At 40.2% G+C, this 24,392-nt stretch overlaps 1 protein-coding gene across 7 annotated transcripts in view; it reads right to left on the reverse strand.

Annotated features, from left to right (window-relative positions):
• The window catches only part of YLPM1 (YLP motif containing 1), a 66,533-nt gene extending 44,986 nt beyond the window's left edge, over window positions 1-21,547 (reverse strand). For 2 of the 7 annotated variants that reach the window (XR_012329902.1, XR_012329903.1), the window contains exons 1-4: window positions 20,509-21,547; window positions 10,942-11,178; window positions 9,803-9,982; window positions 7,542-8,536 (exon numbers count right to left, since the gene is read on the reverse strand). Coding sequence is in view for 5 of the 7 variants with exons in the window: in XM_019921079.3 (XP_019776638.1) it covers window positions 7,542-8,536; window positions 9,803-9,982; window positions 10,942-11,178; window positions 20,509-21,381 (2,285 nt within the window). In the remaining 2 variants the exon portion in view is untranslated. Of the gene's footprint in view, window positions 1-7,541; window positions 8,537-9,802; window positions 9,983-10,941; window positions 11,179-15,307; window positions 15,380-20,508 lie in introns of all 7 variants that reach the window. The other 5 variants (XM_019921079.3, XM_019921071.3, XM_073800235.1 and 2 more) reach the window with 4 other exon arrangements.
• Window positions 21,548-24,392: the final 2,845 nt, after the last annotated feature.

A 24,392-nucleotide genomic window follows, 5' to 3' on the forward strand; every position in this document is an offset into this window, starting at 1 on the left:
GCCACAACCGTGAGAGGCCCGCGTACTGCCAAAAAAAAAAAAAAAAAAAAAAAGATACCATTAACCCTTGGGGTTCATTTGGGTTCACTGGATTCAATTATAGTTTTTGAGTTTTTTAAAAACAGTTCTATTTGTAAGGATTGATATTTCATGACTTTTTTTTTTCCTACAGGCTTTCCTAAGAACAAAGAGAAAATTTACTTTTTGAAAAAGAGAATGAAGTTTACATTATCTTGCAATTACCATATAGGTCCACTGAATTCTTTCATAAACCTAAGATACATTATGGAATCTTCTTTCTATATACTGAAACATTTTGTGATCTTCTTATCCTAGAATTCATTATTACTCATCATTCCTTATCAATTATTCCCAACTATGCTAAAGATCAAAATACAAAGACAACAAAAGAATGATGGAATTGTAAAATAAGCTGTCACCCCTCCTTGCATTGCCCAAAATACTGCAGCTTGCTTTTAGGGTTCATTGAGCACAAGTGAGAATTCAGAAATTTTCATTTCCTGACAAAGAAAAGTGACACAGAAAGTTGTGTCAAAATTATTAGATGGGCCTTCCCTGGTGGCGCAGTGGTTAAGAATCCACCCACCAAGGCAGGGAACACAGGTTCAAGCCCTGGTCCGGGAAGATCCCACATGCCGCGGAGCAACTAAACCCGTGCGCCACAACTACTGAGCCCACACTCTAGAGCCCACGAGCCACAACTACTGAAGCCCGCGTGCCTAAAGCCCATGCTCCATAACAAGAGAAGCCACCACAATAAGCCCGCGCACTGCAATGAAGAGTAGCCCCCACTCTCCACGACTAGAGAAAGCCTGCACACAGCAACGAAGACCCAACACAGCCAAAAATAAAATAAATGAAATAAATTTATTAAAAAAAAATTATTAGGGCTTCCCTGGTGGCGCAGTGGTTGAGACTCTGCCTGCCAATGCGGGGGACACGGGTTCGTGCCCCGGTCCCGGAAGATCCCACGTGCCGCGGAGCGGCTGGGCCCGTGAGCCATGGGCACTGAGCCTGTGCATCCGGAGCCTGTGCTCCGCAACGGGAGGGGCCACAACAGTGAGAGGCCCGCATACCGCAAAAGAAAAAAAAATGATTAAATGAATCAAAAGATAAATGCAGAGACAGCTACGCTCTAGGTCCTAATAATGATGTGAAATTAATCATACAAGCAAAATCTCTATGAGTCCTCGGATGACAATATCCTAGATGAATACTCTCAAACTCAAGACAGGATGAGTGAACAATATATTTCTAAGGACAGAAAGGAAATGTGGTATCGTCATCCAGTTAGTTATTAAACAGGGAAGACTTCATCACATATTTTTGGCAAGAACCTGGATCATTCTGCTTTGCTAAAAGAATATGTGACAGAATTATTTCATCTTCTATAATGTTTGTGTGTCAAAATTTACTTGATGCAAAGAGTTTTATTCTTTTAAAATTTTTTTTTTTTTTTTTTGGCGGTATGCAGGCCTCTCACTGTTGTGGCCTCTCTCGCCGCGGAGCACAGGCTCCGGACGCGCAGGCTCAGCGGCCACGGATCACGGGCCCAGCCACTCCGCAGCATGTGGTATCTTCCCAGACCGGGGCACGAACCTGCGTCTCCTGGATCGGCAGGCGGACTCTCAACCACTGCGCCACCACGGAAGCCCTCTTTTAAAATTTTTAGGGGCTTCCCTGGTGGCGCAGTGGTTAAGAATCCTCCTGCCAATGCAGGGGACATGGGTTTGAGCCCTGGTCCAGGAAGATCCCACATGCCGCGGAGCAACTAAGCCCGTGTGTCACAACTACTGAGCCTGCGCTCTACAGCCCGCAAGCCACAACTACTGAGCACGCGTGCCACAACTACTGAAGCCCACACACCTAGAGCCCATGCTCCTCAACAAGAGAAGCCACTGCAATGAGAAGCCCGCGCAACTCAACGAAGAGTAGCCCCCACTCGCCACAACTAGAGAAAGCCTGCGCGCAGCAACGAAGACCCAACGCAGACAAAATTAAATTAATTAATTAAAAAAATTTAATTAAAATTTCTAGTAAGTTGTTTTTATTATGCCTTTATTCTTAATTCTGTAAATTACTTGTAAAATTACTTTTAAATTAAAAAAATAAAAAGGTTCCAGGACTTCCCTGGTGGTCCAGTGGGTAAGACTCCACGTTCCTAATGCAAGGGGCCTGGGTTCAATCCTGAGTTGGGAAACTAGATCCCGCATGCATGCCGCAATTAAGAGTTCGCATGCCGTAACTAAGAGTCCACAACTGCAACTAAGAAGCCTGCATGCCGCAACTAACAGTCAGCATGCTGCAACTAAAGATTGTGCATGCTGCAAGTAAAACCCGGCGCAGCCAAAATGTAAATAAATAAATAAATAAATATATAGATTTGTCTTTTTTTGTTTTTTTGCGGTACATGGGCCTCTCACTGCTGTGGCCTCTCCCGTTGCGGAGCACAGGCTCCGGATGCACAGGCTCAGCAGCCATGGCTCACGGGCCCAGCCGCTCCACGGCATGTGGGATCCTCCCGGACCGGGTCACGAACCCGTGTCCCCTACATCGGCAGGTGGACTCTCAACCGCTGCCCCACCAGGGAAGCCCCTAAATAAATATTTTTTAGAAAGGTTCCAATGCACCATCTAGATGGTAAAGTGAAGACTACTTTTTTAGTATACTGAAGGATAAGAATGCAAAAAGTGCTGCAGAGTGAGAAACAGTCAAGACAATCTAGACATATGAACTGATATCTAGTATATATAAAGGACTCCTACAAACCAATAAGAAAAAAACATAACCCAACAGTAAAACAGGGAAAAGACTTGAATCAGCATTTCATAAAAGAGGAAATCCAACTGAACGAAAATCAAATGGAATGGAAGTCAATCTCATTCGTCATCAGGGAAATATAAATTAAAGCCATATTACAATACCACTAGACATACACCAAGATTGCTAAAATTTTAAAGTTTAATAACACCAAGTACTAATGAGGATACAAAAAAAATGGAATACAGAAACACTGGTGGTGAGAGTGTAAACTGACACAACCACTTTGGAAAACTGTTTGACAATATCTATCAAAGCAGAACATATTCGTACTCTTATGACCAAGCAATTCCCATCCTTGGCATATATCTAAACAAAATTAAATACAAACACACACACACACACACACACACACCCCTAAAGGGACATATATAGCACCAAAGACACAAAGCGGTGTTTTTCATAATAACCACCAAAAACTTAAATGACCATCAATATTAGAATGGATAAACAGATTGTGGTATATTCATACAATAAAATACTGTAAAGAAATGAGAATGAAACAAACTACAGCTACACACAACATGGCTGAATCTCACAATAATATAATGTTAGGTGAAAGAAGCCAGACTCAAGAGTACATACAGCATGAGTCCATTTATATAAAGTTCAAAAATAGGCAAAACTAATCTCTTGTGTAAAAAGTTGGAATAGTGGCTATCTTTGGGATGAGGAAAAATGGGAAGGGGCATGAGTGGCACTTCTCAGACACTGTTAATTTCTGTTTCTTAATCTGAGTCGCGATAACACAGGTGTATCTGTGAAAATTTACTAAGCTGTACACTTATGATTGTGCACATCTCTGTATGTTCCTCTTCAATAAGTAAGTTTTATTACTGAAAATAAAAGATTCTTGGAAACCAACATCTACTAACATGACAGTTTACTGGAGCTGTGGTAGTCTTCTACAAGACTTGATGAATCCAATGACACATACACATATAAACAGTTTCAAAAAGCTGCCCCAGATGCTCAACAATGTGGTGTGCTACTCACATATGATGCATTTATGTCACTTGATTTTTTGAAAACCTTCAGTTTTTAGAAAGCAGCCTAAATCTGGATTTTTCAAGAAACTCAAAGTAATTTCCAGTACTTTATTTAACAGTGCGTAATTGGTAAATCAGTTAACTGTATTCTCAGTTCTTGTTTTTCTACCCAGCTTTGTTTAAGAAACCACACACACACACACACACACACACACACACACACAGAGTGGCTTACCGTATGTTATATATATAGCAAACGCTGAATTCAACTAATAAAGGAAATTCACAAGTTTTCTTAATAGTGTGGATTATTCTTACCTCAGTCTCTTTTACTCACTGACCGGCTTCCCACTGATCTCTTTTTCTCCCACGTAACAAAGGTTAAAAAAAAAAAAAAAAAAACACCATGCCTGGGCAACAGTCACAAACTATACTTTACATGGGCTAAGTGAACAAAAGAAGTAGAAGGGTAATAGAAATGTCAATGACACAGCTAGATCAGGGAAAGGTTTTTAAAACAAGGTAGGAAAAAAAAAAAAACAAGGTAGAAATGTGAGCAGGATACAATTCAAGGACAAAATATGCCATCCTTATCAAAGCTGCAGGTGGAAAAAGCCAGGAAGGGATATCTCATATCTAAAAACAGTGTAATCTCCATTCGTGAAGATTCAGCAGACTAGAATGCAGGCCCAAACCTAACTAGACGAAATGTAAAGTGTTAGGAAAAAAAAGAACACAAGACAAAAAACTGTACAAGTTCAGGGTGACAGAGAACTGGCTTAATAACAGTAAGGTGAAAAAGACCTGGCTGGCCAAATTGATGTTAAGCTCAACATGAGTCAACACTGTGAGAGTACTGACCCCCCCACCCAAAAAAAAGCAATTTGTTCAGCTATATAAGTACATTTTTATAACAAAGTTAGTAATAGGCCTATGGTCTTTCTCCATCTGAAGTAAGTGTTCATTCTGAAGGAGACTGATAAACCAAAGGCCCTTCAAAGGACAGTGAACAGGGACTTCCCTGGTGGTCCAGCAGTTAAAACTCCATGCTCCCAATGCAGGGGACCCAGGTTCGATCCCTGGTCAGAGAGCTAGATTCCACATGCCACAACTAAAAAGATCCTGCACGCCACAACGAAGATCCTGAGTGCTGCAACTAAGACCCAGCGCAGCCAAATAATCAATCAATAAATTTTTTTTTAAAAAAAGGACAGTGAACAATACAGCAGGACAAAGCTAGCACCGATGTTAATATGAAGAGAACTTCAGTTTATGTGATGGCACAGCAGAATGGTTAAGGTGGGTCGAGGGAGACAAGAGGATGGTCTTTAGACAACGGCAGGATACACTGTAGAAGAGGGACAGGGTAAATCACTATGTGTTGCACCACACAGGCAGATCTAGAATCAACAGGCAGAAGTCAAGGCAACACATTTATGTTCAACGTAAGAAATACAATTTCTGTAAAACTGTCAGCACCTCGTGGGGCAGTGTTCCTTATCACAGTGCCAACGCTCGAGCAGAGCCCATCAGCTGCTTGTCACAGGAAGCACAGTGGACTTAAGAGTGGGTCAGAAGGCCCTGGATTCTAACCCCACCTCAACCATTTATTTGCCATGTCATCTGGGGCAACTTATTTATAACTTCTCCAAATCTCAGCTCCCTTTATCCATTTACTTCATGAGATCACTGAGAGGAATAAATGAGCTAATATGTGCAAGACCTAGGATGACAAAATGCAACACAAAGGTGAGTTGCTATATAGAGGGCAAGTTGCACTAGGTAACTGCTAAGATCCTCCTAGCACTGAAATTATTAACTGTACCCTGAGGCAAAAGAAAAAAAGTTAAAGTAGGTCCTAAATTTACAAAGTCAAGATTTGGTAGGCAAAAGAGAGAAAACATTATTATGACAGAAAAAAGGAAGCAGGAAATCTATGTTTTATGAGGTTATAAGAACGTACTTCTCATATAGCAAATCAGTTACCGTATCTAAAAGGTAATGCTCAATCCAGGAGATAAGTAGGAATTCAAATCAAGATGAAACACATGCCAAATAAATCAGGACTACAAATGCACTTGTAATCACTGACAGGATGAACATCACTGAATCACGGCATTAAACACAGTGCTTAACTAGTGCTCTTGCTCTGGGGACCCTCTGGACTCAGCTCCCACTATGTGGACTTAGGCTCTACCCTCCCACCTACATGATCCTGAGCAAGTTATCCAATCCTCTCAGCCCCAGTTTGTAAAGGGTAAATGTAGGATATGAAACTGCCAAGTTCACAGGTTGTTGAGAAGACTCCATGGGATAATGTATGTAAAGCTTCTGACAAGGCTTCTGGTACTCAGCGGAATTCACGTTAATTGCCTTTAATTAGCTTTCATTTTTGGATGGAGTTCTGTTTTCTGAATATAAACTTGGAGAACAAATAAAAAATATATTTTGTTTTCAAATATTGAAATTAGGTTAAAATTTAAAATGATGATGTAGATCCATCAACACTGAGATGGAAAACTAACCAATGCTGACAAGTGGAAAAACCAAGTTACAAAATAATACACTTAGTATGCTTCCATTTTTTTTTTTTTTTTTGCGGTACGCAGGCCTCTCACTGTTGTGGCCTCTCCCGTTGCGGAGCACAGGCTCCGGACGCGAAGACTCAGCGGCCTTGGCTCACGGGCCCAGCCGCTCCACGGCATGTGAGATCCTCCCGGACCGGGGCACAAACCCGTGTCCCCTGCATCGGCAGGCGGACTATCAACCACTGCACCACCAGGGAAGCCCTGCTTCAATTTTTTATGACATATGTTTTAAAAATTATTACCTCCAGATAGTAGAATTAGGTGACTTTTACATTTTTTCAATACTTTCCTGTCCTGTCTAAATTTTGTATAAGGAGTATTTCCAGTACGATTTCCAATTGGAAAAAAATCTGATTGAAAATGTTTTTCTATAAGAAAATTATCATTTAGGCCAACTTGGGGAAAAAATATTTTTACGAACTTGGAAAAATAAATTTAACACCTTTTAAAAGGTAAAAGAAAAAATTTAGAAACTACTAGTAAATGTTTTGTGTGCTTTTCTAAAAAATGTGGTTCAAACAAAAAAAAAAACATCTCCTAAACTGAGGAAAATATAAAGGATAAAAGTTCCATGGGGGCAGGGATTGTGTCTGTTATGTTACATTCACTGCTGGAGGCACAAATATTAATAAATATTTGCTGAACAAATGGATAAAATAAAAGTCCTATTTACCCTTACACTAAATTCCATTACCTTATTTCACTAGATGCTTATTCATTTTTATCTCCAACAGCTGGCATATCATGTCACAGAAAGTTACCAATCCAGTTATTTGTTACATAAACAAAAAGCAAAAAAGATCAATAAATTTAATAAAAATTGCTTCTGAAGCTAAGGAATTGATAAGCATTACTCTAAACCACTACATTCATCCTGGACTAAAATCGCTACATACAGGATAAAAGCAATGACATCAAAGAAAGGGGGGCATGTTGCCATTTCTAGATTTCATTATGTCATGTCTAATAAGTGAACAACACTAACATTATTAACTGTAAACCAGGAATGTATATTTGTATAAGTACAAAGAGAACATAAAAGCCTACTCAGCCTGTATCAGCAAAGCAGCAAAACCACCACACCCCCACTCCCCACCCGCTCCCAAAAAAAAGGCAGACCTACCTTGGGCCTCTTGGACCTTCCAAGTAACTGCTTCTAGGAGGATCTGGAAGCAATCCCCCTGACCTCCCTGGCATGTCCTTGACTGCAGTGATTGGCTGAGATGGAGCAGCTGAAGACTCCCCAAGTCCTTGCTCAGATGAGAATGAACTGTACGGCAGAGCAGACTTGCTCAGTGGAGCTTTAGAATTCACTTGTTCAGATGGGCCAATGGCTGATTGCAATGGAGGATGGTAAGTTGAGGGTGGGGCTGAACCAAAAGACACAGGAGTGGGAAGCAGTGCTGGTCTAGGTTTCTCTGGAACTTGTGAGTTCTGAGAACTGGAGGCTGGTGGAACTGGGGCTGTTGTTAACTGAGGAGGTATCCCTTGTGGAACTCCAGGGGGAGGTATTCCTGGAGGAGGTGTGGCTGAAGATAATGGTGGGAGGGGCATAACAGGTGGAGGCGCTGTTGAAGAGAGAGACGGTGGGGGAAGAACTGGTGGCGGCCCTGCAGAAGAGAGGGAAGGCGGGGGTAGAACTGGTGGTGGCCCTGCAGAAGAGAGAGATGGAGGCAACACAGGTGGGGGCACAGAGGTTGGTAGAGAAGGTGGCATCACAGGTGGGGGCATGCCAGGTGGTGGCACTGAAGTAGGCAGGGCAGGGGGCATCACTGGTGGTGGCAATGATGGAGGCAATACCGGAGGAGGCATTGTTGGTAGAGGTGGAGGCATCTGAGAATATGGGACAAAAGGTGGTGGCATGGACATGTTCCCCATATACTGGTTCTTCATGTTCTGAAATGAAGTGACTTTCTCCTGGAGATAGGTCTGAGTGGCTTTCATATGTCCCTGCCATGTTTTCCATTGCTTCTCATACTCCTGAAGCTGATCTTTGTGAGGATAGGAATGAAGCTGTTCCTCCCACAGCTGGAACTCTCGCTCCCATTCTTGGTAGAGATGTTGAAACTGCTGCTGCTGCATCTCATAATGCCGCATCTGCATATCTACAGACATGGTCTACAAATAAAGGGATAAAAATTATTTCAAGACATTCATATAAGAAAATTAATCATAAGTTAAAATATTAATGAACCAAGGGCATTTGCAGCCTTAGGAAATTAGAACACAAGACTTTGGGAGGCTAAGGATAAGCTTGTTAAATCCTTTCCATGATGATCATTCGCCTTTCTCCCTTTGACTTATTTATATGTTATCACTGAGTTGGAAAAAATCTACCAAACATTAAAGCGAATAGCTGTCTCAGCAATAAGTATTTTTCAAGTTTTTATTACTACTATGGGTCATTTTAAATATTACTATTGAAAATGATCTGTTATAGACATATAAACATAAGTTTATACCTCACAGATACAAGACAAACAAGTATCTAAGTCACTTCATCTTTTGTGGTGCATTTGCTTAGGTTTTTTGTGGTGGTTGCTTTGATCTTGCTGGTGGATTTCTGCTTGTTACTGCAGTGCTTTTCAGGCAAAAACACAGGTTACCTTGAAGTGACATAAGAAGCCCTGGTTGTTCTTCTTTTTTTTTTTTGACCACTCTGCGCGGCTTACAGGACCTTAGCTCCCCAACCAGGGATTGAACCCCGCGCCCTCAGCAGTGAAAGCACAGAGTCCTAACCACTGGACCACCAGGGAATTCCTTTTTTTTTTTTTTAAATTGAAGTATAGTTGATTTACAATATTGTGTTAGTTTCACGTGTACAGCAAAAAAAAAAAAACAAAAAAAACATATATATATATATGTGTGTGTGTGTATATATATATGTATACACACACACACACACACACACATTCTTTTTCAGATTCTTTTCCATTATAGGTTATTATAAGAGAGTGAATATAGCTCCCTGTGCTATACAGTTAAGTCCTTGTTGTTTATCTATTTTATATATAGTAGTGTGTATCTGTTAACCCCAAACTCCTAATTTATCCCTCCCCCTGCTTTCCCCTTTGATAACCATAAGTTTGTTTCTATGTCTGTGAGTCTGTAAGAAGCCCTGGTTCTTAAATCTCTTAGCAACAGTACTCTAACATCTGCCTGGGTTAACATGATCAGAAGATTCCACTATACCCGCCCTTCCCCAAGAGCATTTTCACAATACCACATTTCCAAGCCCCCAGTAATGTGACAAATAACTACTTGGGCACTCCAGACGAAACATCTGATATCTTTCCTTCTTCATACTTAAATCTCTTTCATGAGAAACAAATCCCTTTAACATCCTGGGGCAATTTCCCATGTGGCAACTGAGGAAGCACTCACCTGTATATGTGGTGGATGCTGTATAATCTGCTGGTACTGTTGTAGGATCTGCTGTAACTGAGTGTGCTTCTGCATTATTCCCTGATACTGGAAGCCAACTCGATGCTGCTGGTGCTGCTGCCAGTGTGCTGCTGCAGCCTGCAACTGTTTTAACCTGGCGTCTTCTTCTGGGTCCTCAGACTAAAGATAAAAGAGAGGGTACAGTTTTTTTCTTTTTCTAAGTCATAAACAGCAACCAAATTAATAAGAAACCTGAATATTTTATAAAGTATTATGTTGTAATAGTATTGTGTTATAAAGTCCAGAATCCCTGCAACTATGAGAAAAGCTATTCTATCCTTAGATAAAATACCTAGTTCTATCTATACTGTGATCATGGATACTAATACAAAGGAATTTATAAATCCCACAGTCTTTACGAGAATAATCACCTCACTGTTCCTAAATAGGATAACCATTTCCCCAGCAGAAAGTCAATCCACAGTTACTATCCTTTTCACTATATGAGAAATTTCTTTTTTCACCTTAGTCACTTTTCACCAGCTGCCTACAGTGTAATCATCATGTTTCATTAATGTTTCCATATAAGGCTCTTGGGAGAACAATGACCTTTGGACCAACGTGAGAACTTTCCATGTGCCAGTCAGTATGCTAAGCAACAAGGATTATCACATTTAATGCTTTAATAGCTCAATAAGAAAGCTACTATTTGAATATGCCCATTTTGTAGATGAGGAAATTGAAGCATAGAATGGTTAACTAACTTGCTCAGAGTCACCACCAGCAAGTAGCAATGCCTGGACTACAGCCCGGGCAGTTTGACAATAAAAGCTCAATCTCTTAATTATTGCCCTGTGCTGCCAATATGAAAACACCCACACTTGCATCCCTTTAGTGCTTAGAGACACTCAATTCAGAAGAGTGTCTAATTCTTCACTCTCACTTAAACGATGAAAAAATGCCTTTTCTAAACCCGATATGGCACACATCTGACTATTCCACAAATGAAATTTTACATGCACTTAAAAAAAAAAAATGAAAATATATATCCATTTATATATAACAAAGGTACATATATATATGAAGCAGAAAAAAATGGAACAACTTAATAAATACCAAGTAATTAACTTCATGGTTACCTGGGGTTCCTCAGGTGGGAGAGGAGGTGGTACGTCCTCGTTAGGGGGTGGTAATGGGGGCTCCTCTGATGGAGGGGGTTCTGGTACTTGGCTGGTGGCAGGTACAGTAACTTCTTCCTTTACTGGCTCAGCTGCATCCTTTGCTACAACAGGACCTTTTTTGTGTCCCGGCAAATGCACTTTTGTCCTCTGCTGCAAACTAAGCAGGTGCTGTCGATACCAGTACTGCTGCTGTTCCTACAACAGAAACCATTTTTAAGTCAGAAAGAGAAAAACAAATATCGTATATTAACGCATATATGTGGAACCTAGAAAAATGGTACAGATGAACTGGTTTGCAGGGCAGAAACAGAGACACAGATGTAGAGAACAAACGTATGGACACCAAGGGGGGAAAGTGGCGGGGATGGTGGTGGTGGTGTGATGAATTGGGAGATTGGGATTGACATGTATACACTGATGTGTATAAAATGGATGACTAATAAGAACCTGCAGTATAAAAAAATAAATTAAATTAAATTTAAAAATTAAAAAAAAAAGAATTTTAATTGACAATCCTGTATATCTGCAACTTGGTTTTGACAGGGAGCTACACTTGTGTCTGTGTTCATGTATTTATATATAATAAAAGGCAAACCTGAACTGAGAAAGGCAAATAAATAAACATGATCTTTCAATTCCTCCCCCAAATTTATATATTTAAATTAAACCATACATGTTAATTCAACATACTTCTCTATTCTCATTAAAAAAACATGCTTTTGGAGGTGAGAGTAGTCTTTCTGATAAAAGATCAGAGTAAATCTTTTCAGTATTCATAGCTATTGTTTTTAACTTGCCTTTAGTTGGTTCAGTTTTATCCACGGGGGTCTCGTGATTAATGAATATAATAAACAGTCCTACCTCTTCTCTCTGTCTTCTCTTCCCTCTTTTAAACACCTGCTGTATCATTAATCTTGCCATACCCAGGTATATATACATAAATGAAAATACACTGTGTTTTAGAATGCTTTCTATTTATTTTAAAAGTTTCACTTTGTCTTCCAAGTTATACTGTAATTTGATTTTCTGGAAGCTTATTTTGTGCTTCCACTTTCGAAAAATTACCACAGTAATAAGTTTAATGTGGAAAAAAATTAGAAGATACAGCCTATCCTGATTATTCATGGATTCTGTATTTGTGAATTTGCCAACTTGCTAAAATTTATTTCTAACTCCAAAATCAACACTCAGGGAACTTTCACAGTGATTTGTGGACACGCGTAGATGGGCAAAAAATTAGTTATCTGACTTGCACGTTCCTGTCTGAGGCAGAACACGGCCATGCTCTGCCTTTTTGTTTAGCTCTTATATTGTAAATAAGTGTTCTTTTCAAGGTCTATTTAGGGCCACATTTTTCACATTTCTGTACTTTTTGGTTGAAGATTTTGCTGTTTAAAATGGCCCCAAGCATTGTGCTGAAGTGCTGTCTAGTATTCCTAAGTGCGAGAACGCTATGATGTGCCTTAAGAAGAAAATACTTGTGTTGGATAAGCTTCTTTCAGGCATGTGTTATAGTGCTGTTGGCTGTGAGTTCAATGTTAATGAATCAACAATATACATTAAATAATTTGTTTTTAAACAGAAACACATATAAAACAAGGTTATGTATTGATTGGTTGAAGAAAATGTGACCGAAGGCCCACAGGAACCTAACCCTGCACTTCCCCCAGGAGCAATCGTTCAGTATTCACTAATTCAGTGTTCTTGACAACTTTATAAAATATAAATACCTCAAATAAAGAGACTCGACTACAAATAAGCAATAATTAAAATCAATTTAAAAAAAATCTCACCACTCAGAAGTAACTACAGGATCTTCATTATGCCAGTGTTCACTATATAATTCCCCATGGTTACAAGGTGGCATAAGGAAAAAAAAGTTGTCATAACACTAAAATATTCACTAATGAACTGCCCTATATACTTCTATAATTAACAACAGCATATAAACAAAAACAAAAACAATAGCATACACTTCTACTACAATTATAAAGATGCAGGATCTAGCAGAAGTACTACCAGTTAACAACCAAAAATAATTTTTATAATAGGAACTGCAAAAGAGAATGACATGAATATCAAATGTTGAAAAACAGCCCTTGGAAAAATGTATAAATCCCTAAAATATTTTTTCAACATATTCAAAAATGAAATAAATGATGATAATATAGTGTTGTCACACAATTTTGTCACAAAAATTATAGTACAGAAACCTAATCTACACTTTATTCTTTATAAACGCTAAGACTCAGCTGTTCTTTATGATTTTTGAGCTTTATTTTTCAAGATTGTGTCCCAAATTAAATTTTTTACTTTTTACAATAAACTTTTGGTCCTTGTGTTAAATGGATTCATTTTACTTGCATTCACTGAGATTCATTGCCTCTGGATAACCAGGATTTCCTATATTGTTACTATTTTACTGTACATCCTCTCCAATTTTCCACATGCAAATATACATGATACTCTTTTCTCATGAAACATACTGTCTTGTTATCTGTTTTCTCATTTGCAGAAAGTAACTGTCTTGGGAGAGAGGTGTTTCATGCTTTTCTCATATCCTGTCTGGTGCTTAAGCATAGTGCCGGAACACACAGTAGAGTGTCAATAAATAGTTGCTGATCAGCTAAAGACTTCCCTTCTAGGCTACTAATTTCTATGACCTGAAACTTGCTACATCCCTTTGGAAGAGTAAATTCCATCTCACTAACTCCATCCTGAAGTTTGGGTCATGACTGGGTTTTTCTCGTTTTTATTATCATACACATAATCATCAGTTCCTGAAATATAATTACTTTTACTATTCAACATGAAAAAAAAAGAAAAAAAAACAACACACTGTTCATGATAGTCAACAATTATGTGGTATTAGAACATTTTCAACTTTCTTCCATTATTGTATGAAAATACTGAAAACAGCAACAGGCTTGTTTTTTAGCTTTAAAAAATTAATAAACTCTTTCAAGTAGAAGTTAAAAGTTTCCTTTTTTTTTAAGTTACTTTGAAAGCATCACCAAAACATACAAAGATGCAAACTATCTTTCATAAACTAGAAGCCAGTGGCTATAGATAGGAAGATTATTCAGGTCTAGATTCCTTATTAATTTATACCCACCTTATTCTTGTGCTTTCTATCTTTGTCTTAGACCTAGTCTAAGGTTAAGAACCTTGTTAGGAGCTCAGGTACTTGTTGATTTACTAACAGTATGCACTGTAGATCAATTTCTATTTAATATGAACCCAATAAGCAGAAACCAGATCTAATTCAATCCTAGGACGAGGCTTTGGCACATTTTTAAAGCTCTGCAAATGAATAATGATGAAATCATTCAGAAATATCCTCAGTGACCCCAGAGAAGGTTGCTTTATCTCTATTTTAAAAAGGAATAAAACCTGCCTGGACTTGCTAATGAAGCTGAAATAGTAGCCAGTTCTTCTGAATGTCCCGTTATATCAGACAACTCCATCTCATATGGGATGTTAGTTCATAGGTAGAGGAAAATCACAGTAAATGTCACATTCAAAAAGAGATTGAATAGGGCTTCCCTGGTGGCACAGTGGTTGAGAGTCCACCTGCCAATGCAGGGGACACGGGTTCGTGCCCCGGTCCGGGAGGATCCCACATGCCGCGGAGCGGCTGGGCCCGTGAGCTATGGCCGCTGAGCCTTCAAGTCCGGAGCCTGTGCTCCGCAACGGGAGAGGCCACAACGGTGAGAGGCCCGTGTACCACAAAAAAAAAAAAAAAGAGAGAGAGACTGAATAGAGTTAAAAAGTAAGGATGTATCTGTCATAAATACCAAAAAAGATGCTAATTAATTCAGCAAGTATTTACTGACCACTTGCTACCAGTACAGTAAGGAACTAGGTACTAAAAGATTCTCCAAGTAGGGAAATATAAAGGAGAAGGAACAGGGAGAGAGAGAGAGAGGATGAATGAATGAATGGATGAATGAATGAATGAATGAACACATGCGTCTATGTGTGTGATGTTTTAAAGATTAATTTTGAAAGGTTGCCTTTCCTGTCCAGGTTGATTAGGATAAATGCCTGTAACATTAAATGTTCAATGTCATATCCTAAAGCAAGTGGGATGGGGAGGGGGGACGGTAAAATAATGAAATGGATTTCCATTTTTAAAATTTATTTAAAATATATTTATTTTCAACATTTTTGAAGTTCACACTCTATTCCAGGAATTAAGGTCCCATCTTAAAAAAAAAAACTCCTTTACTGTGCCTCTTCCTCCAGCTCCTGCCCACATTCTCTCTCTCTCTCTCTCTCTCTCCTTCAGTCAAACTTCTTTAAAAGAGTTGTCTATACTCACCATCCCCATTTCCTCACCTTCCATCACTCCTCAAATCAATGCAATATGGCTTCAGTCACTATGAAACTGCTCCTGCCAAGGTCAACAATAATCTACATGTCAGTAAATGCAAAAGATAACTCACAGTCTTCATCTTGCTTGACCTCTCAGCAGTAACACAGCTGACTACACCCTCCTCCTAGAAACAGTCTTCCCTTCACTTCTGTGGCACTGTACTGTCCTGATTTTCCATCTACCTATTTGGCCTTTCTTCCCATTGGTTCCCTTAGGTACTGTGGTTCTGCAGGGCTAGGCTCAATGTCCTTTAAACTTTATTCTTACTCTACACACACTCCTCAGGAGACTTCATCTATTTCTGTGCCTTCAAATACCATTTTTATGCTGATGACTCACAAGTCTATGTCTCCCAGATCTCACTTCTAGACTCCAGACCTGTATCTAACTTCTAACTGGACATCTCCATTTAGAATCTTATGTCTCAAGGATCTTAAACTCAGTAAGTCTAAAACTTAACTCATCATTTTCCCTTCCTCCCAGACCTGTTCTTCCCCCTCCTGTAGGTTATTAGTATATGGAACCACCATCCACCCAGTTTCCTATCCCAGAAACCCAGGAATCGTCCTTGATGCCTCCCTCTCCACTACTACTCAATCTCCAACTGGATTCTAGCACCAAAATATTTCTCCAGTCTTTCCACTTCTCTCCATCTCCTCCATCACCATCCAAGTCCAAGCCACTACTAACTCTTGCCTGGATCACTCTATTCACTATTCTCTCTAAATCACTCTTGCTCCTTTCGATTCCACTCTCCCCAAAGCAGTGTGAACTTTCAAACAAGCCAATCTGTCACATTTGCCTATATAAAATCCTTCAATGGCTTCCTACTGCCCTTAGGATAAAGTCTTCATAGGTCCTCCCTGGCCTGGTTTGTACCTTCAGTAAGCCCTACTGAACTTAATTCTTTGAACTCGTATCTGGTTATTTCCTACCCATTCTTCAGGTTTCATTTAAATATTACTTGCAAAGGGAGGTCTCTTCAATTAGTTTAGAGCTCCCAGCTATATTCAATCATTTGAAAAATATTTATTCTTCACCTACTATGTGCTAGACCCTGAGCAAGGCCCTGTGAATACAATGGTGGGCTTAAAAAAGCTCACCTTTTCCTAATCCTTACGGAATGGTCTAGTGATATTTTCTATTTTATAATTCCACAGCACCTTACACGTCTTCAATTACTTTTTAAATGTCTTTTCCCCGCACTGGAACAAGTGAATGAGGGCAGGTACCTTGTCTATTTTGTTCACCATTTCATCTCCAGTACTAAGCACAGTTCTTGGCACACAGTTGTTACTCAATATATATTTAAGTATTAGATAGTGGCTATAAACTCTAATCAAAGTCAACAGCTTTACCTAAATAAGTTTTAAGAATAAAAGAATAAATCACAGTTCATTAAAAAAAGACCAGTATGCATTTTAACTAGCCAGTCCTTTAAAACATACAGAAGAGTTAATTCTTCAAAAAAGACACATTCCATTATATCACCAGTTTACTCTGAAAACTAGAAATTAAATGGAAGAATATCAAGCACTTATCCTGTCTTTTCTATGCTAACTGTATGTCCAATCAAACAGCCCTAGTTCATGAGTGAAAGTTTTTCTTTACAGAATTCCTTATGGTAAATATAGAAGAAACAGCAGAAAAAAAAATTCACCATATTGCAACCTCTAACAAAGAAATAATTTACTCAAGCAAAGACCATCAACGGATGAACCACTAGATGAAATATTAGATTGAAGATTGATGGGAAGCTTTACAGCAGAGAAACCAGTCACCCCCCCCTTGATCAATCTTGGCACCACTAACTATGGGACAGCCAGGCATTGAGTGACTCCTGATGGGATGCAAATGAAGTACACAGCACTTCCTAGGTTACGAAGTACACTTGCCAAAAGAAAGGGGAACTTAAATCTAAGAAGGTTGCACAGTTAATGCCTAGTTTACAAAAAAAAACATGGGAGAGAGAGGAACAAGTCAAATGACACCAACGAGACAGCAGACAAATCCAGGACGTGGGACATTCTACAGGATAACTAACACAGATTTTTCAACAAGCTCAATGGCAAGGGTAGAGAAACAGAATAGGAGAGACTGACCTAAATCAGGGATTCTCAAGTGAGAGTGATTTTGCCCCACAGGGGATATTTGGCAATATCTGGAAACATTTTTGGTAGTCACAACTGGGGGCTGCTACTGGTATCTAGCAGGTAGAGGCCAGAGTTGCTGCTAAACATCCTACAATGCACAAGACAGCCGCACAACAGAATTATTCTGCCCCAAAATGTTTATATTGAATCCCAATTTGAACAAACCATCAAAACTTTATTAAGTCCATGGGGGAATTTTAACATGGATAATATCAAGGAATTATTTTTATTAGTATGATGAGACAATAGGGGAAATCTGAACAGATCTGGTATTAGATGATAGAAACTTGTTAATTTTGTTAGGTGTTATAACGTGTTTACCTTAGAAAAAGTCCTTTAAAAAAAATGTCTAAGAATGTAGGAAGGAAATGATGTGAGAGCTGATTCATTTAAAAATATTTCAGCAAGAACAACAGTAAAGGGGCTTCCCTGGTGGCGCAATGGTTGAGAGTCCGCCTGCCGATGCAGGGGACACGGGTTTGTGCCCCGGTCCGGGAAGATCCCACATGCCGTGGAGCAGCTGGGCCCGTGAGCCATGCCCGCTGAGCCTGCGCGTCCGGAGCCTGTGCTGCGCAACGGTAGAGGCCACAACAGTGAGAGGCCCGCGTACCACAAAAAACAAAACAAACAAACAAACAAAAAGAACAACAGTAAAGGCCTAGGTGAAGCATACATGGCAACATCTTGATAGCTGTTGAATTTGAGTGATGGGTATATGGGGAGAATCATACCATTTTCTCTACTTTTGTGCATGTTTAAAATCTTTCACCATAAAAAATTTTTAATGAAATATTCCAAAAATAAAATATGAATCAACAAAGAAGGGTTAATTGTCAGAGATTGGCACTGGCATGAAGAAAATGTTTACCACCTAATAAACCAAAGTATCCTAAGTCTAGAACACGACAACTCTTGTATCTTATTCAACAAAACTTTGTGGAGAGCTGACAAATTGGCAAGACACTGGCCCAGGTGCTACAGGGGATAAAAAGGTAAGTGAGGCAGTCCCTGTCTGCAAGGGACTTAAGATTTGAAGAACAGAACCAAACCACACAGGTAAGCTGAAGCACGGCTTCATAGAGACCCTGATATTTGAGATGTGCCTCGAAAGCAATACAACTGTAAGGGGGGAGAGAGGGTTGAGGAAGTTGGGATGAATTCTAGAGAGAGGTAAAAAAAAACCTAAAAAGGCTTAGCAAGGGCCTTCTTGATCTGGCCCATTCCCACCTCTCAAATCTCATCTTCCACCACTTTCTTTACAGCTCTCATCAAAGAATTTGAGGCACTGAATAGTCAAAGCACTAAAAGAAGTTCACTATAGACAAGGGTACAAAGGCAGAAAAACAAAAACAGTGTTCGTGCTAAATATTCATATTAAGGACCGGTCTGATTCCCGCCCCCCATCCCCCACTACCAAAAAACAATTCATTTGTCTAAGAGGCCAGAAAAAGTCCAGTAGAGATGAGGATATAAATGTCATATTTTGGCTTGGACTAACTCTGAGAGTGCTGGACAACAAAAGCACTGGAAATCTCAGAGTGGGGTGGTAAAGGGGGCAAAAATTCCATCTCTATTATAATGGAGGAATCTGGAGAAAAAACCTGATGGGATAGTACTAATTTGGTGTAAGCTAACAGAATCTCTCATTCTACTGTTTTACCCCAGCAGCTCAAGTGTTTTCTCCTGATGATGTGCCAAGCACCACATCTTGCTTACTTAAAACAACCTGTTTTCAGCTTGGTGCTTTGTGACCACCTAGAGGAGTGGGATAGGGAGGGTGGGAGGGAGGGAGACGCAAGAGGGAAGAGATATGGGAACATATGTATATGTATAACTGATTCACTTTGTTATAAAGCAGAAACTAGCACACCATTGTAAAGCAATTATACTGCAATAAAGATGCAAAAAAAACAAAAAAAAAACAACCTGTTTCTCTTCTTAATTTCTAATGCCAAACCACTGTAAAATTAGAATAATATCTTTTGGAAATCTTTATATGTAAATCTGAGCTTGTAGATTAAAAGATTCTCTTTTTTCATGAGGGAATCTAGGTAGATTACTAATTGCTAAAAGTGTCTATTTTAAGAAACCAAAACAAATTATTTCTTCCACTTTAATTTTATCTTCTTTCTGAAGACAGGAATTCATTTATTACTGCTACCCTATCAATCTTTGACAGGGAAGCATCACTTGAAAGAGAAGTTTAGAAGATTGGCTCTCTCATGAATGAAGAGATGTCACCACCATTTTTTTAAAACTTGGCCGAATTCCAAGGCTGTTACTGTGGAGTAAATGCTAACAACAATGCAATGCAGCAAATTAGTCATGTCTCAAAACTATCTTTAAGTGATGTGAGAACAGGATGTATGGGTCAGTTCCTTAAATGACCAACAGATTCCCAAAAAGGTCAAATATGTAGACTTCCCTAGGTATTGCATATACATCTATAAACATAATTAGGATGTTCCTGATTAGAACAAGATTTCCACCCTTCATTTGCTGAGACTTCTTAATTCAGGAAGCTGACAGCTATCAGTGGCCCTTAATTTTCTTTTAAAGAAACTAACTGGTCATAAGATTCATATGCATTTCAGGTGTCAGCCCTTTGAGAAGCTTCTTTTTTATGCTGCCTCTAAAATAGAATTTTAGTTTAAGTTACAATTAAACAACAACAACAAAAAAGCCCTTTGCAACAGCAATAAAACCTAGAAGCATGATCAAAGGAAACCAAGGAATATATCTGAGAAGTAACTCTTGAGCCACCCCATCACTCTGGTGTCTAGAAATATCTTCAAACACTGTTCTTTTAATAATCCACATTCAGCTAATTGAAAAGCTGGGATGTCAGACCTTTGACTTTTATGGAATACTCTGGAGTGTAAATTAGCCAGTTATCGTGTGTTGGAATTAGGCTAAGCACTGGGTAAAGCCCCCAGGCCTGCTCACTTAGGGCCCTCTTGGTGAGAGCCGCAGCTTGGGCAGATGTTTTCTTACCTGTGGAGTCATCGTAGAGGGATCTGGCTCAGGGGCAGCTTGCTGCTGTTCAGCACTCTTGTTCTTGGACCCGCTCTCCAAAGGCTCTTGCTGGACAGTTGTCTTATTCCCAGAAGGGGCGGACGGCGGTGGCGGAGCTAGCAGCTGGGATTTAGAATGGCCTTGGGAGGGGCGGGAAGGAGATGCCTGAGAAGAGGGCAAGTAGGACTGGGAATGGCTCAAATAGGACTGCGAGGAGGAGGAAGAGGAAGAATAAGATGGGGTGGGCGCCAGGTAGGACTGGGAAGGTGGGGACTGAGAAGGGGACGGCTGAGCGGGAGGCAGGTAGGGCTGAGACGAGGCCGGGGGGTAGTACGAGGGTGGTGGCTGAGGTGGAGGCATGTAAGATTGAGACGGGGGCATGTAAGACCCTGGCGGTACTGGGGGAGATTCAGGGGGAGAATCCAGCTCCATGGGAACCAAACCAGGAGGCCCGTCTCGTTGGTGGTGGAGCATCTGGTGTTTGTACTGCTGCTGCTTCTGATAGCTGAGAGCCGGCCCAGGTGGCGGGGGCATCGGCGGCGGCGGTGGCTGCCAGTCCCCGTAGCCGCCCCCCGGCATCACCGGCGGGGGCGGCAGGGGGGGCGGAGGAAGGTGATGGGGCTGGAGCACGCACTGCATTTGCTTCTGGTGCATCTGCTGCAGCTGCTGGAGCTGCGCCAGGTGCTGCTCGCGGAAGCTCATGAAGCCAGAAGAGGAGGGGGCCGCGGGAGTCGTCGAGCTCGAGTACCCGGGCCCCGGCGAGGCCTCAGGAAGCGCCACCGGCGGTGGCGGCGGGACCGGCGGCGGCGGATAGTGGCTGCTCCCGCCATACCGGCCCCAATTCGGGTACATATCGGAGAAGAAGGCGCAGCGCTCGTCCCGGCGTCGTTACGCGTCGCAACCGACCTCCAGGAGCTGCGGCGGCGACGGCGACAGCCGGAACTCGCGGCGCCTACAGGCCCCGGAGCGTGTAAACGGAGCGCGCCAGTGCGCCGGCGCTACCGAGCTGCGCCCGCGACCGGGAAGGTGGGGACGGTACCGGGGCGATTACGCCTGCGCAGTAGCCACCGAGAGGAGAACAAAGGCAAGATAGAGCGGCCCTTTGCTTGGCGACTCTCGGTTGCCACCTTCCTTCCGGTTCGGATAATGTTGGGGCGAGCTGAATGTTCCTATATAGCCAAGGAACCATAGAGTCTCACAGCTGAGAGCGGTGGTAGAGATCCTATCGCTCTACGGGTTCGCTTTTGAATGGAAAAAAAAAAAAAGGTTCCATTCACAATAGCAACAACAAAAAACCATGAAGCAGGTAGGAATAACACTAATAAGAAATATGCAGAATCTATATAAAGGAAACTACAGAACTATACAGACTCATATCCGAGTGGAATAAAATTAGACTTGAAATAATGGAGAGGTTTACCATGGTTCTGAATGAAAAGAGGAAAAATTATGAAGCTGTCAGTTCTTCTCAAATTAAGTGAATAGACTTAATTCAATTCTAACAGAAAGTCCAATTAGGAACAAATCTGTGAAGATGTATTCTGAAGACAGAATGTAAGAGTACATCAATTCCTGCAGGTATTGTAAAAGGGAAGAAAGGGAATTCTTTAGAATAATTCAATGCAGAAGACTTTATGTTGGAGAATATCAGTCAAAGGAAAGATAGCAAAAGCCAGATAACAAGATTGTCTAGAGAGGACCAGATTGGATTTAGAAAATAATCCAATCTCATGTAATACTAAACATGAACCCATTTGGCTTGAGAGAATCACTGAAAAACAAAGCTGATACACACTGAATTCTGAAAACAAAACAAAACAAAAACCTACCTAACTCTGAGACTATTAAGTGTGTCAATGTGTCAGTTGTGCACCACTTACAGGTTTGACCTTGCTTCCATCTTAATAACCCAGATCTTCACCTCTCATAGGAGGTGGATGTGAGCGGAAAGTGGGGCAGCTAAGTTTCCTTTGGAAGAAAAAGCTTTTCATTCTCAAATAGGAATTTAGCTGTGTTTCTTTTAGCTTTTATTGAAATATAAAGTATATACATAAAATTAGAAATCATAGTGGACAGCTTAGTGAATTTTCACAAACCAATCACACTTGTGTACAGATCAAGAAACAGAACATTACCCAACTCAGAAATCCCACTTGTAATTTTAATATTTTCAATTGAAATTCTCTTTGAAAATTATAAAAATAAATGTAATTTACTATAGAACAGACAAGGAGAAAATCAGATGATCATCTCATTAGATGCAGAAAAAGAATGTTTTCTTTCATTTCATAAATTTCAATATCCATTTATGGTTTTTAAAAAGATTTGCAAGCCAGAAATAAAAGGAAACTTCCTTAACCTTATACAGAGTATTTACTAAGAAAACTACAGCAAACATCACAGTTAATGCTGAAAAGTTGAAAGTTTTCCCACTGAGATCAAGAAGAGATGTCCACTGCTATCATGTCTGTTACGGGTTGAACTGTGTCCCCCCCACACCCCCCAAAAAAAGATGTTTAAATACTAACCCCCAGCACCTCAGAATGTGACCTTATTTGGAAATAGTGTTGTCCCAGGTGTAATTAATTAAGATGAAGTCATACTGGAGTAGGATGGGCCCAAGTGGTCTCCTTATAAGATGGCCATTTGAAGACAGCACACAGAGAGAATGCCATGTGATGGTGAAGGCAGAAATGGAGTTATGCAGCTGCAAGCCAAAGAATGGAATAAATGGAATTCTCATATGCTGCTGGTGGGAGTGTAAATTGGGATGACTACTCTGAAATACTATTTGGCACTATCTACTAAAGCTGAACAGCCCCAGAGCCTATGGCCCAGGAATCCCACTCCTAAACATATAACCAACAGAAATGCATATATATGTTCACCAGAAGGCATGTACAAGAATGTTCACAGCAACATTATTTGTAATGGCTGAAAACTGGAAAACAACACAAATGTCTACCTACACTAGAATAGATCATCAAATTGTGGTATATTTGTACAATGGAATACAAAACACCCAAGAGAATGAATGATCTATAACTACATGAAACCACTCAGATGAATCTCACAATGTTAAGCAAAAGAAGCTAGACAGAAAAGAATATATACTATATGTTTTCACATATATAAGTTCAAAAATAGACAGAATTTATATATAGTGTTAGAATTCAGGACAGTGGAGGGATAGTGACTGAAAGGGAGCTGCTAATGCTGTTTCTCGATCTGGGTGCTTGTTACATAGGTATGGTCAGTTTATGAGAAGTTCATCAAGCTGAACCACTTTTGATTTGTGCACTTTTCTGTTTGTATAATTCAATAATAATGTACCTCCAAGAAAATTGTGAAAGATGGAAGTTCAAAAGAATAGTTACTGTAAAATTGACTTTACATATAGTTCAAAAATAGACAAAATTAAATCATAATGTTAAAAGTGAAGGTAAGGACTACTCTGGCTGTCCAGTGGTTAGAGCTCTGCACTCCCATTGTAGGGGGCATGGGTTCAATCCCTGGTTGGGGAACTAAGATCCCACATGCCACACAGTGAGGCCAAAAAAAAAAAAAAAAAGGAAGGTAGTGGTTGCCTTTGGGGAGAAGGAAAAGTGTAGTGACCAAGAGGGGTCACAAGTAGGGTTTTAGGTGCTAACAGTGTTCTGTTTCTTGAACCAAGTGGTAATTACATAAATATTTGCTTTGTTAAAACTTACTGAGCTGTAAATTTATCCTTTGTGGTTTCCTGTTTGTGTTTTGTACCTCACAATTTTTTTTAAAGTTTTTAAGAGTGGGAAGGAGAAGAAAAGTGATGGTAGTGGAAGACAAAGAAAGATGAGATTAGGTTGAGGAAGGCAGGAAGCTTTCTC

This window comes from Tursiops truncatus, chromosome 2, assembly GCF_011762595.2.
Source record: "Tursiops truncatus isolate mTurTru1 chromosome 2, mTurTru1.mat.Y, whole genome shotgun sequence".
Lineage (NCBI taxonomy): Eukaryota > Metazoa > Chordata > Mammalia > Artiodactyla > Delphinidae > Tursiops > Tursiops truncatus.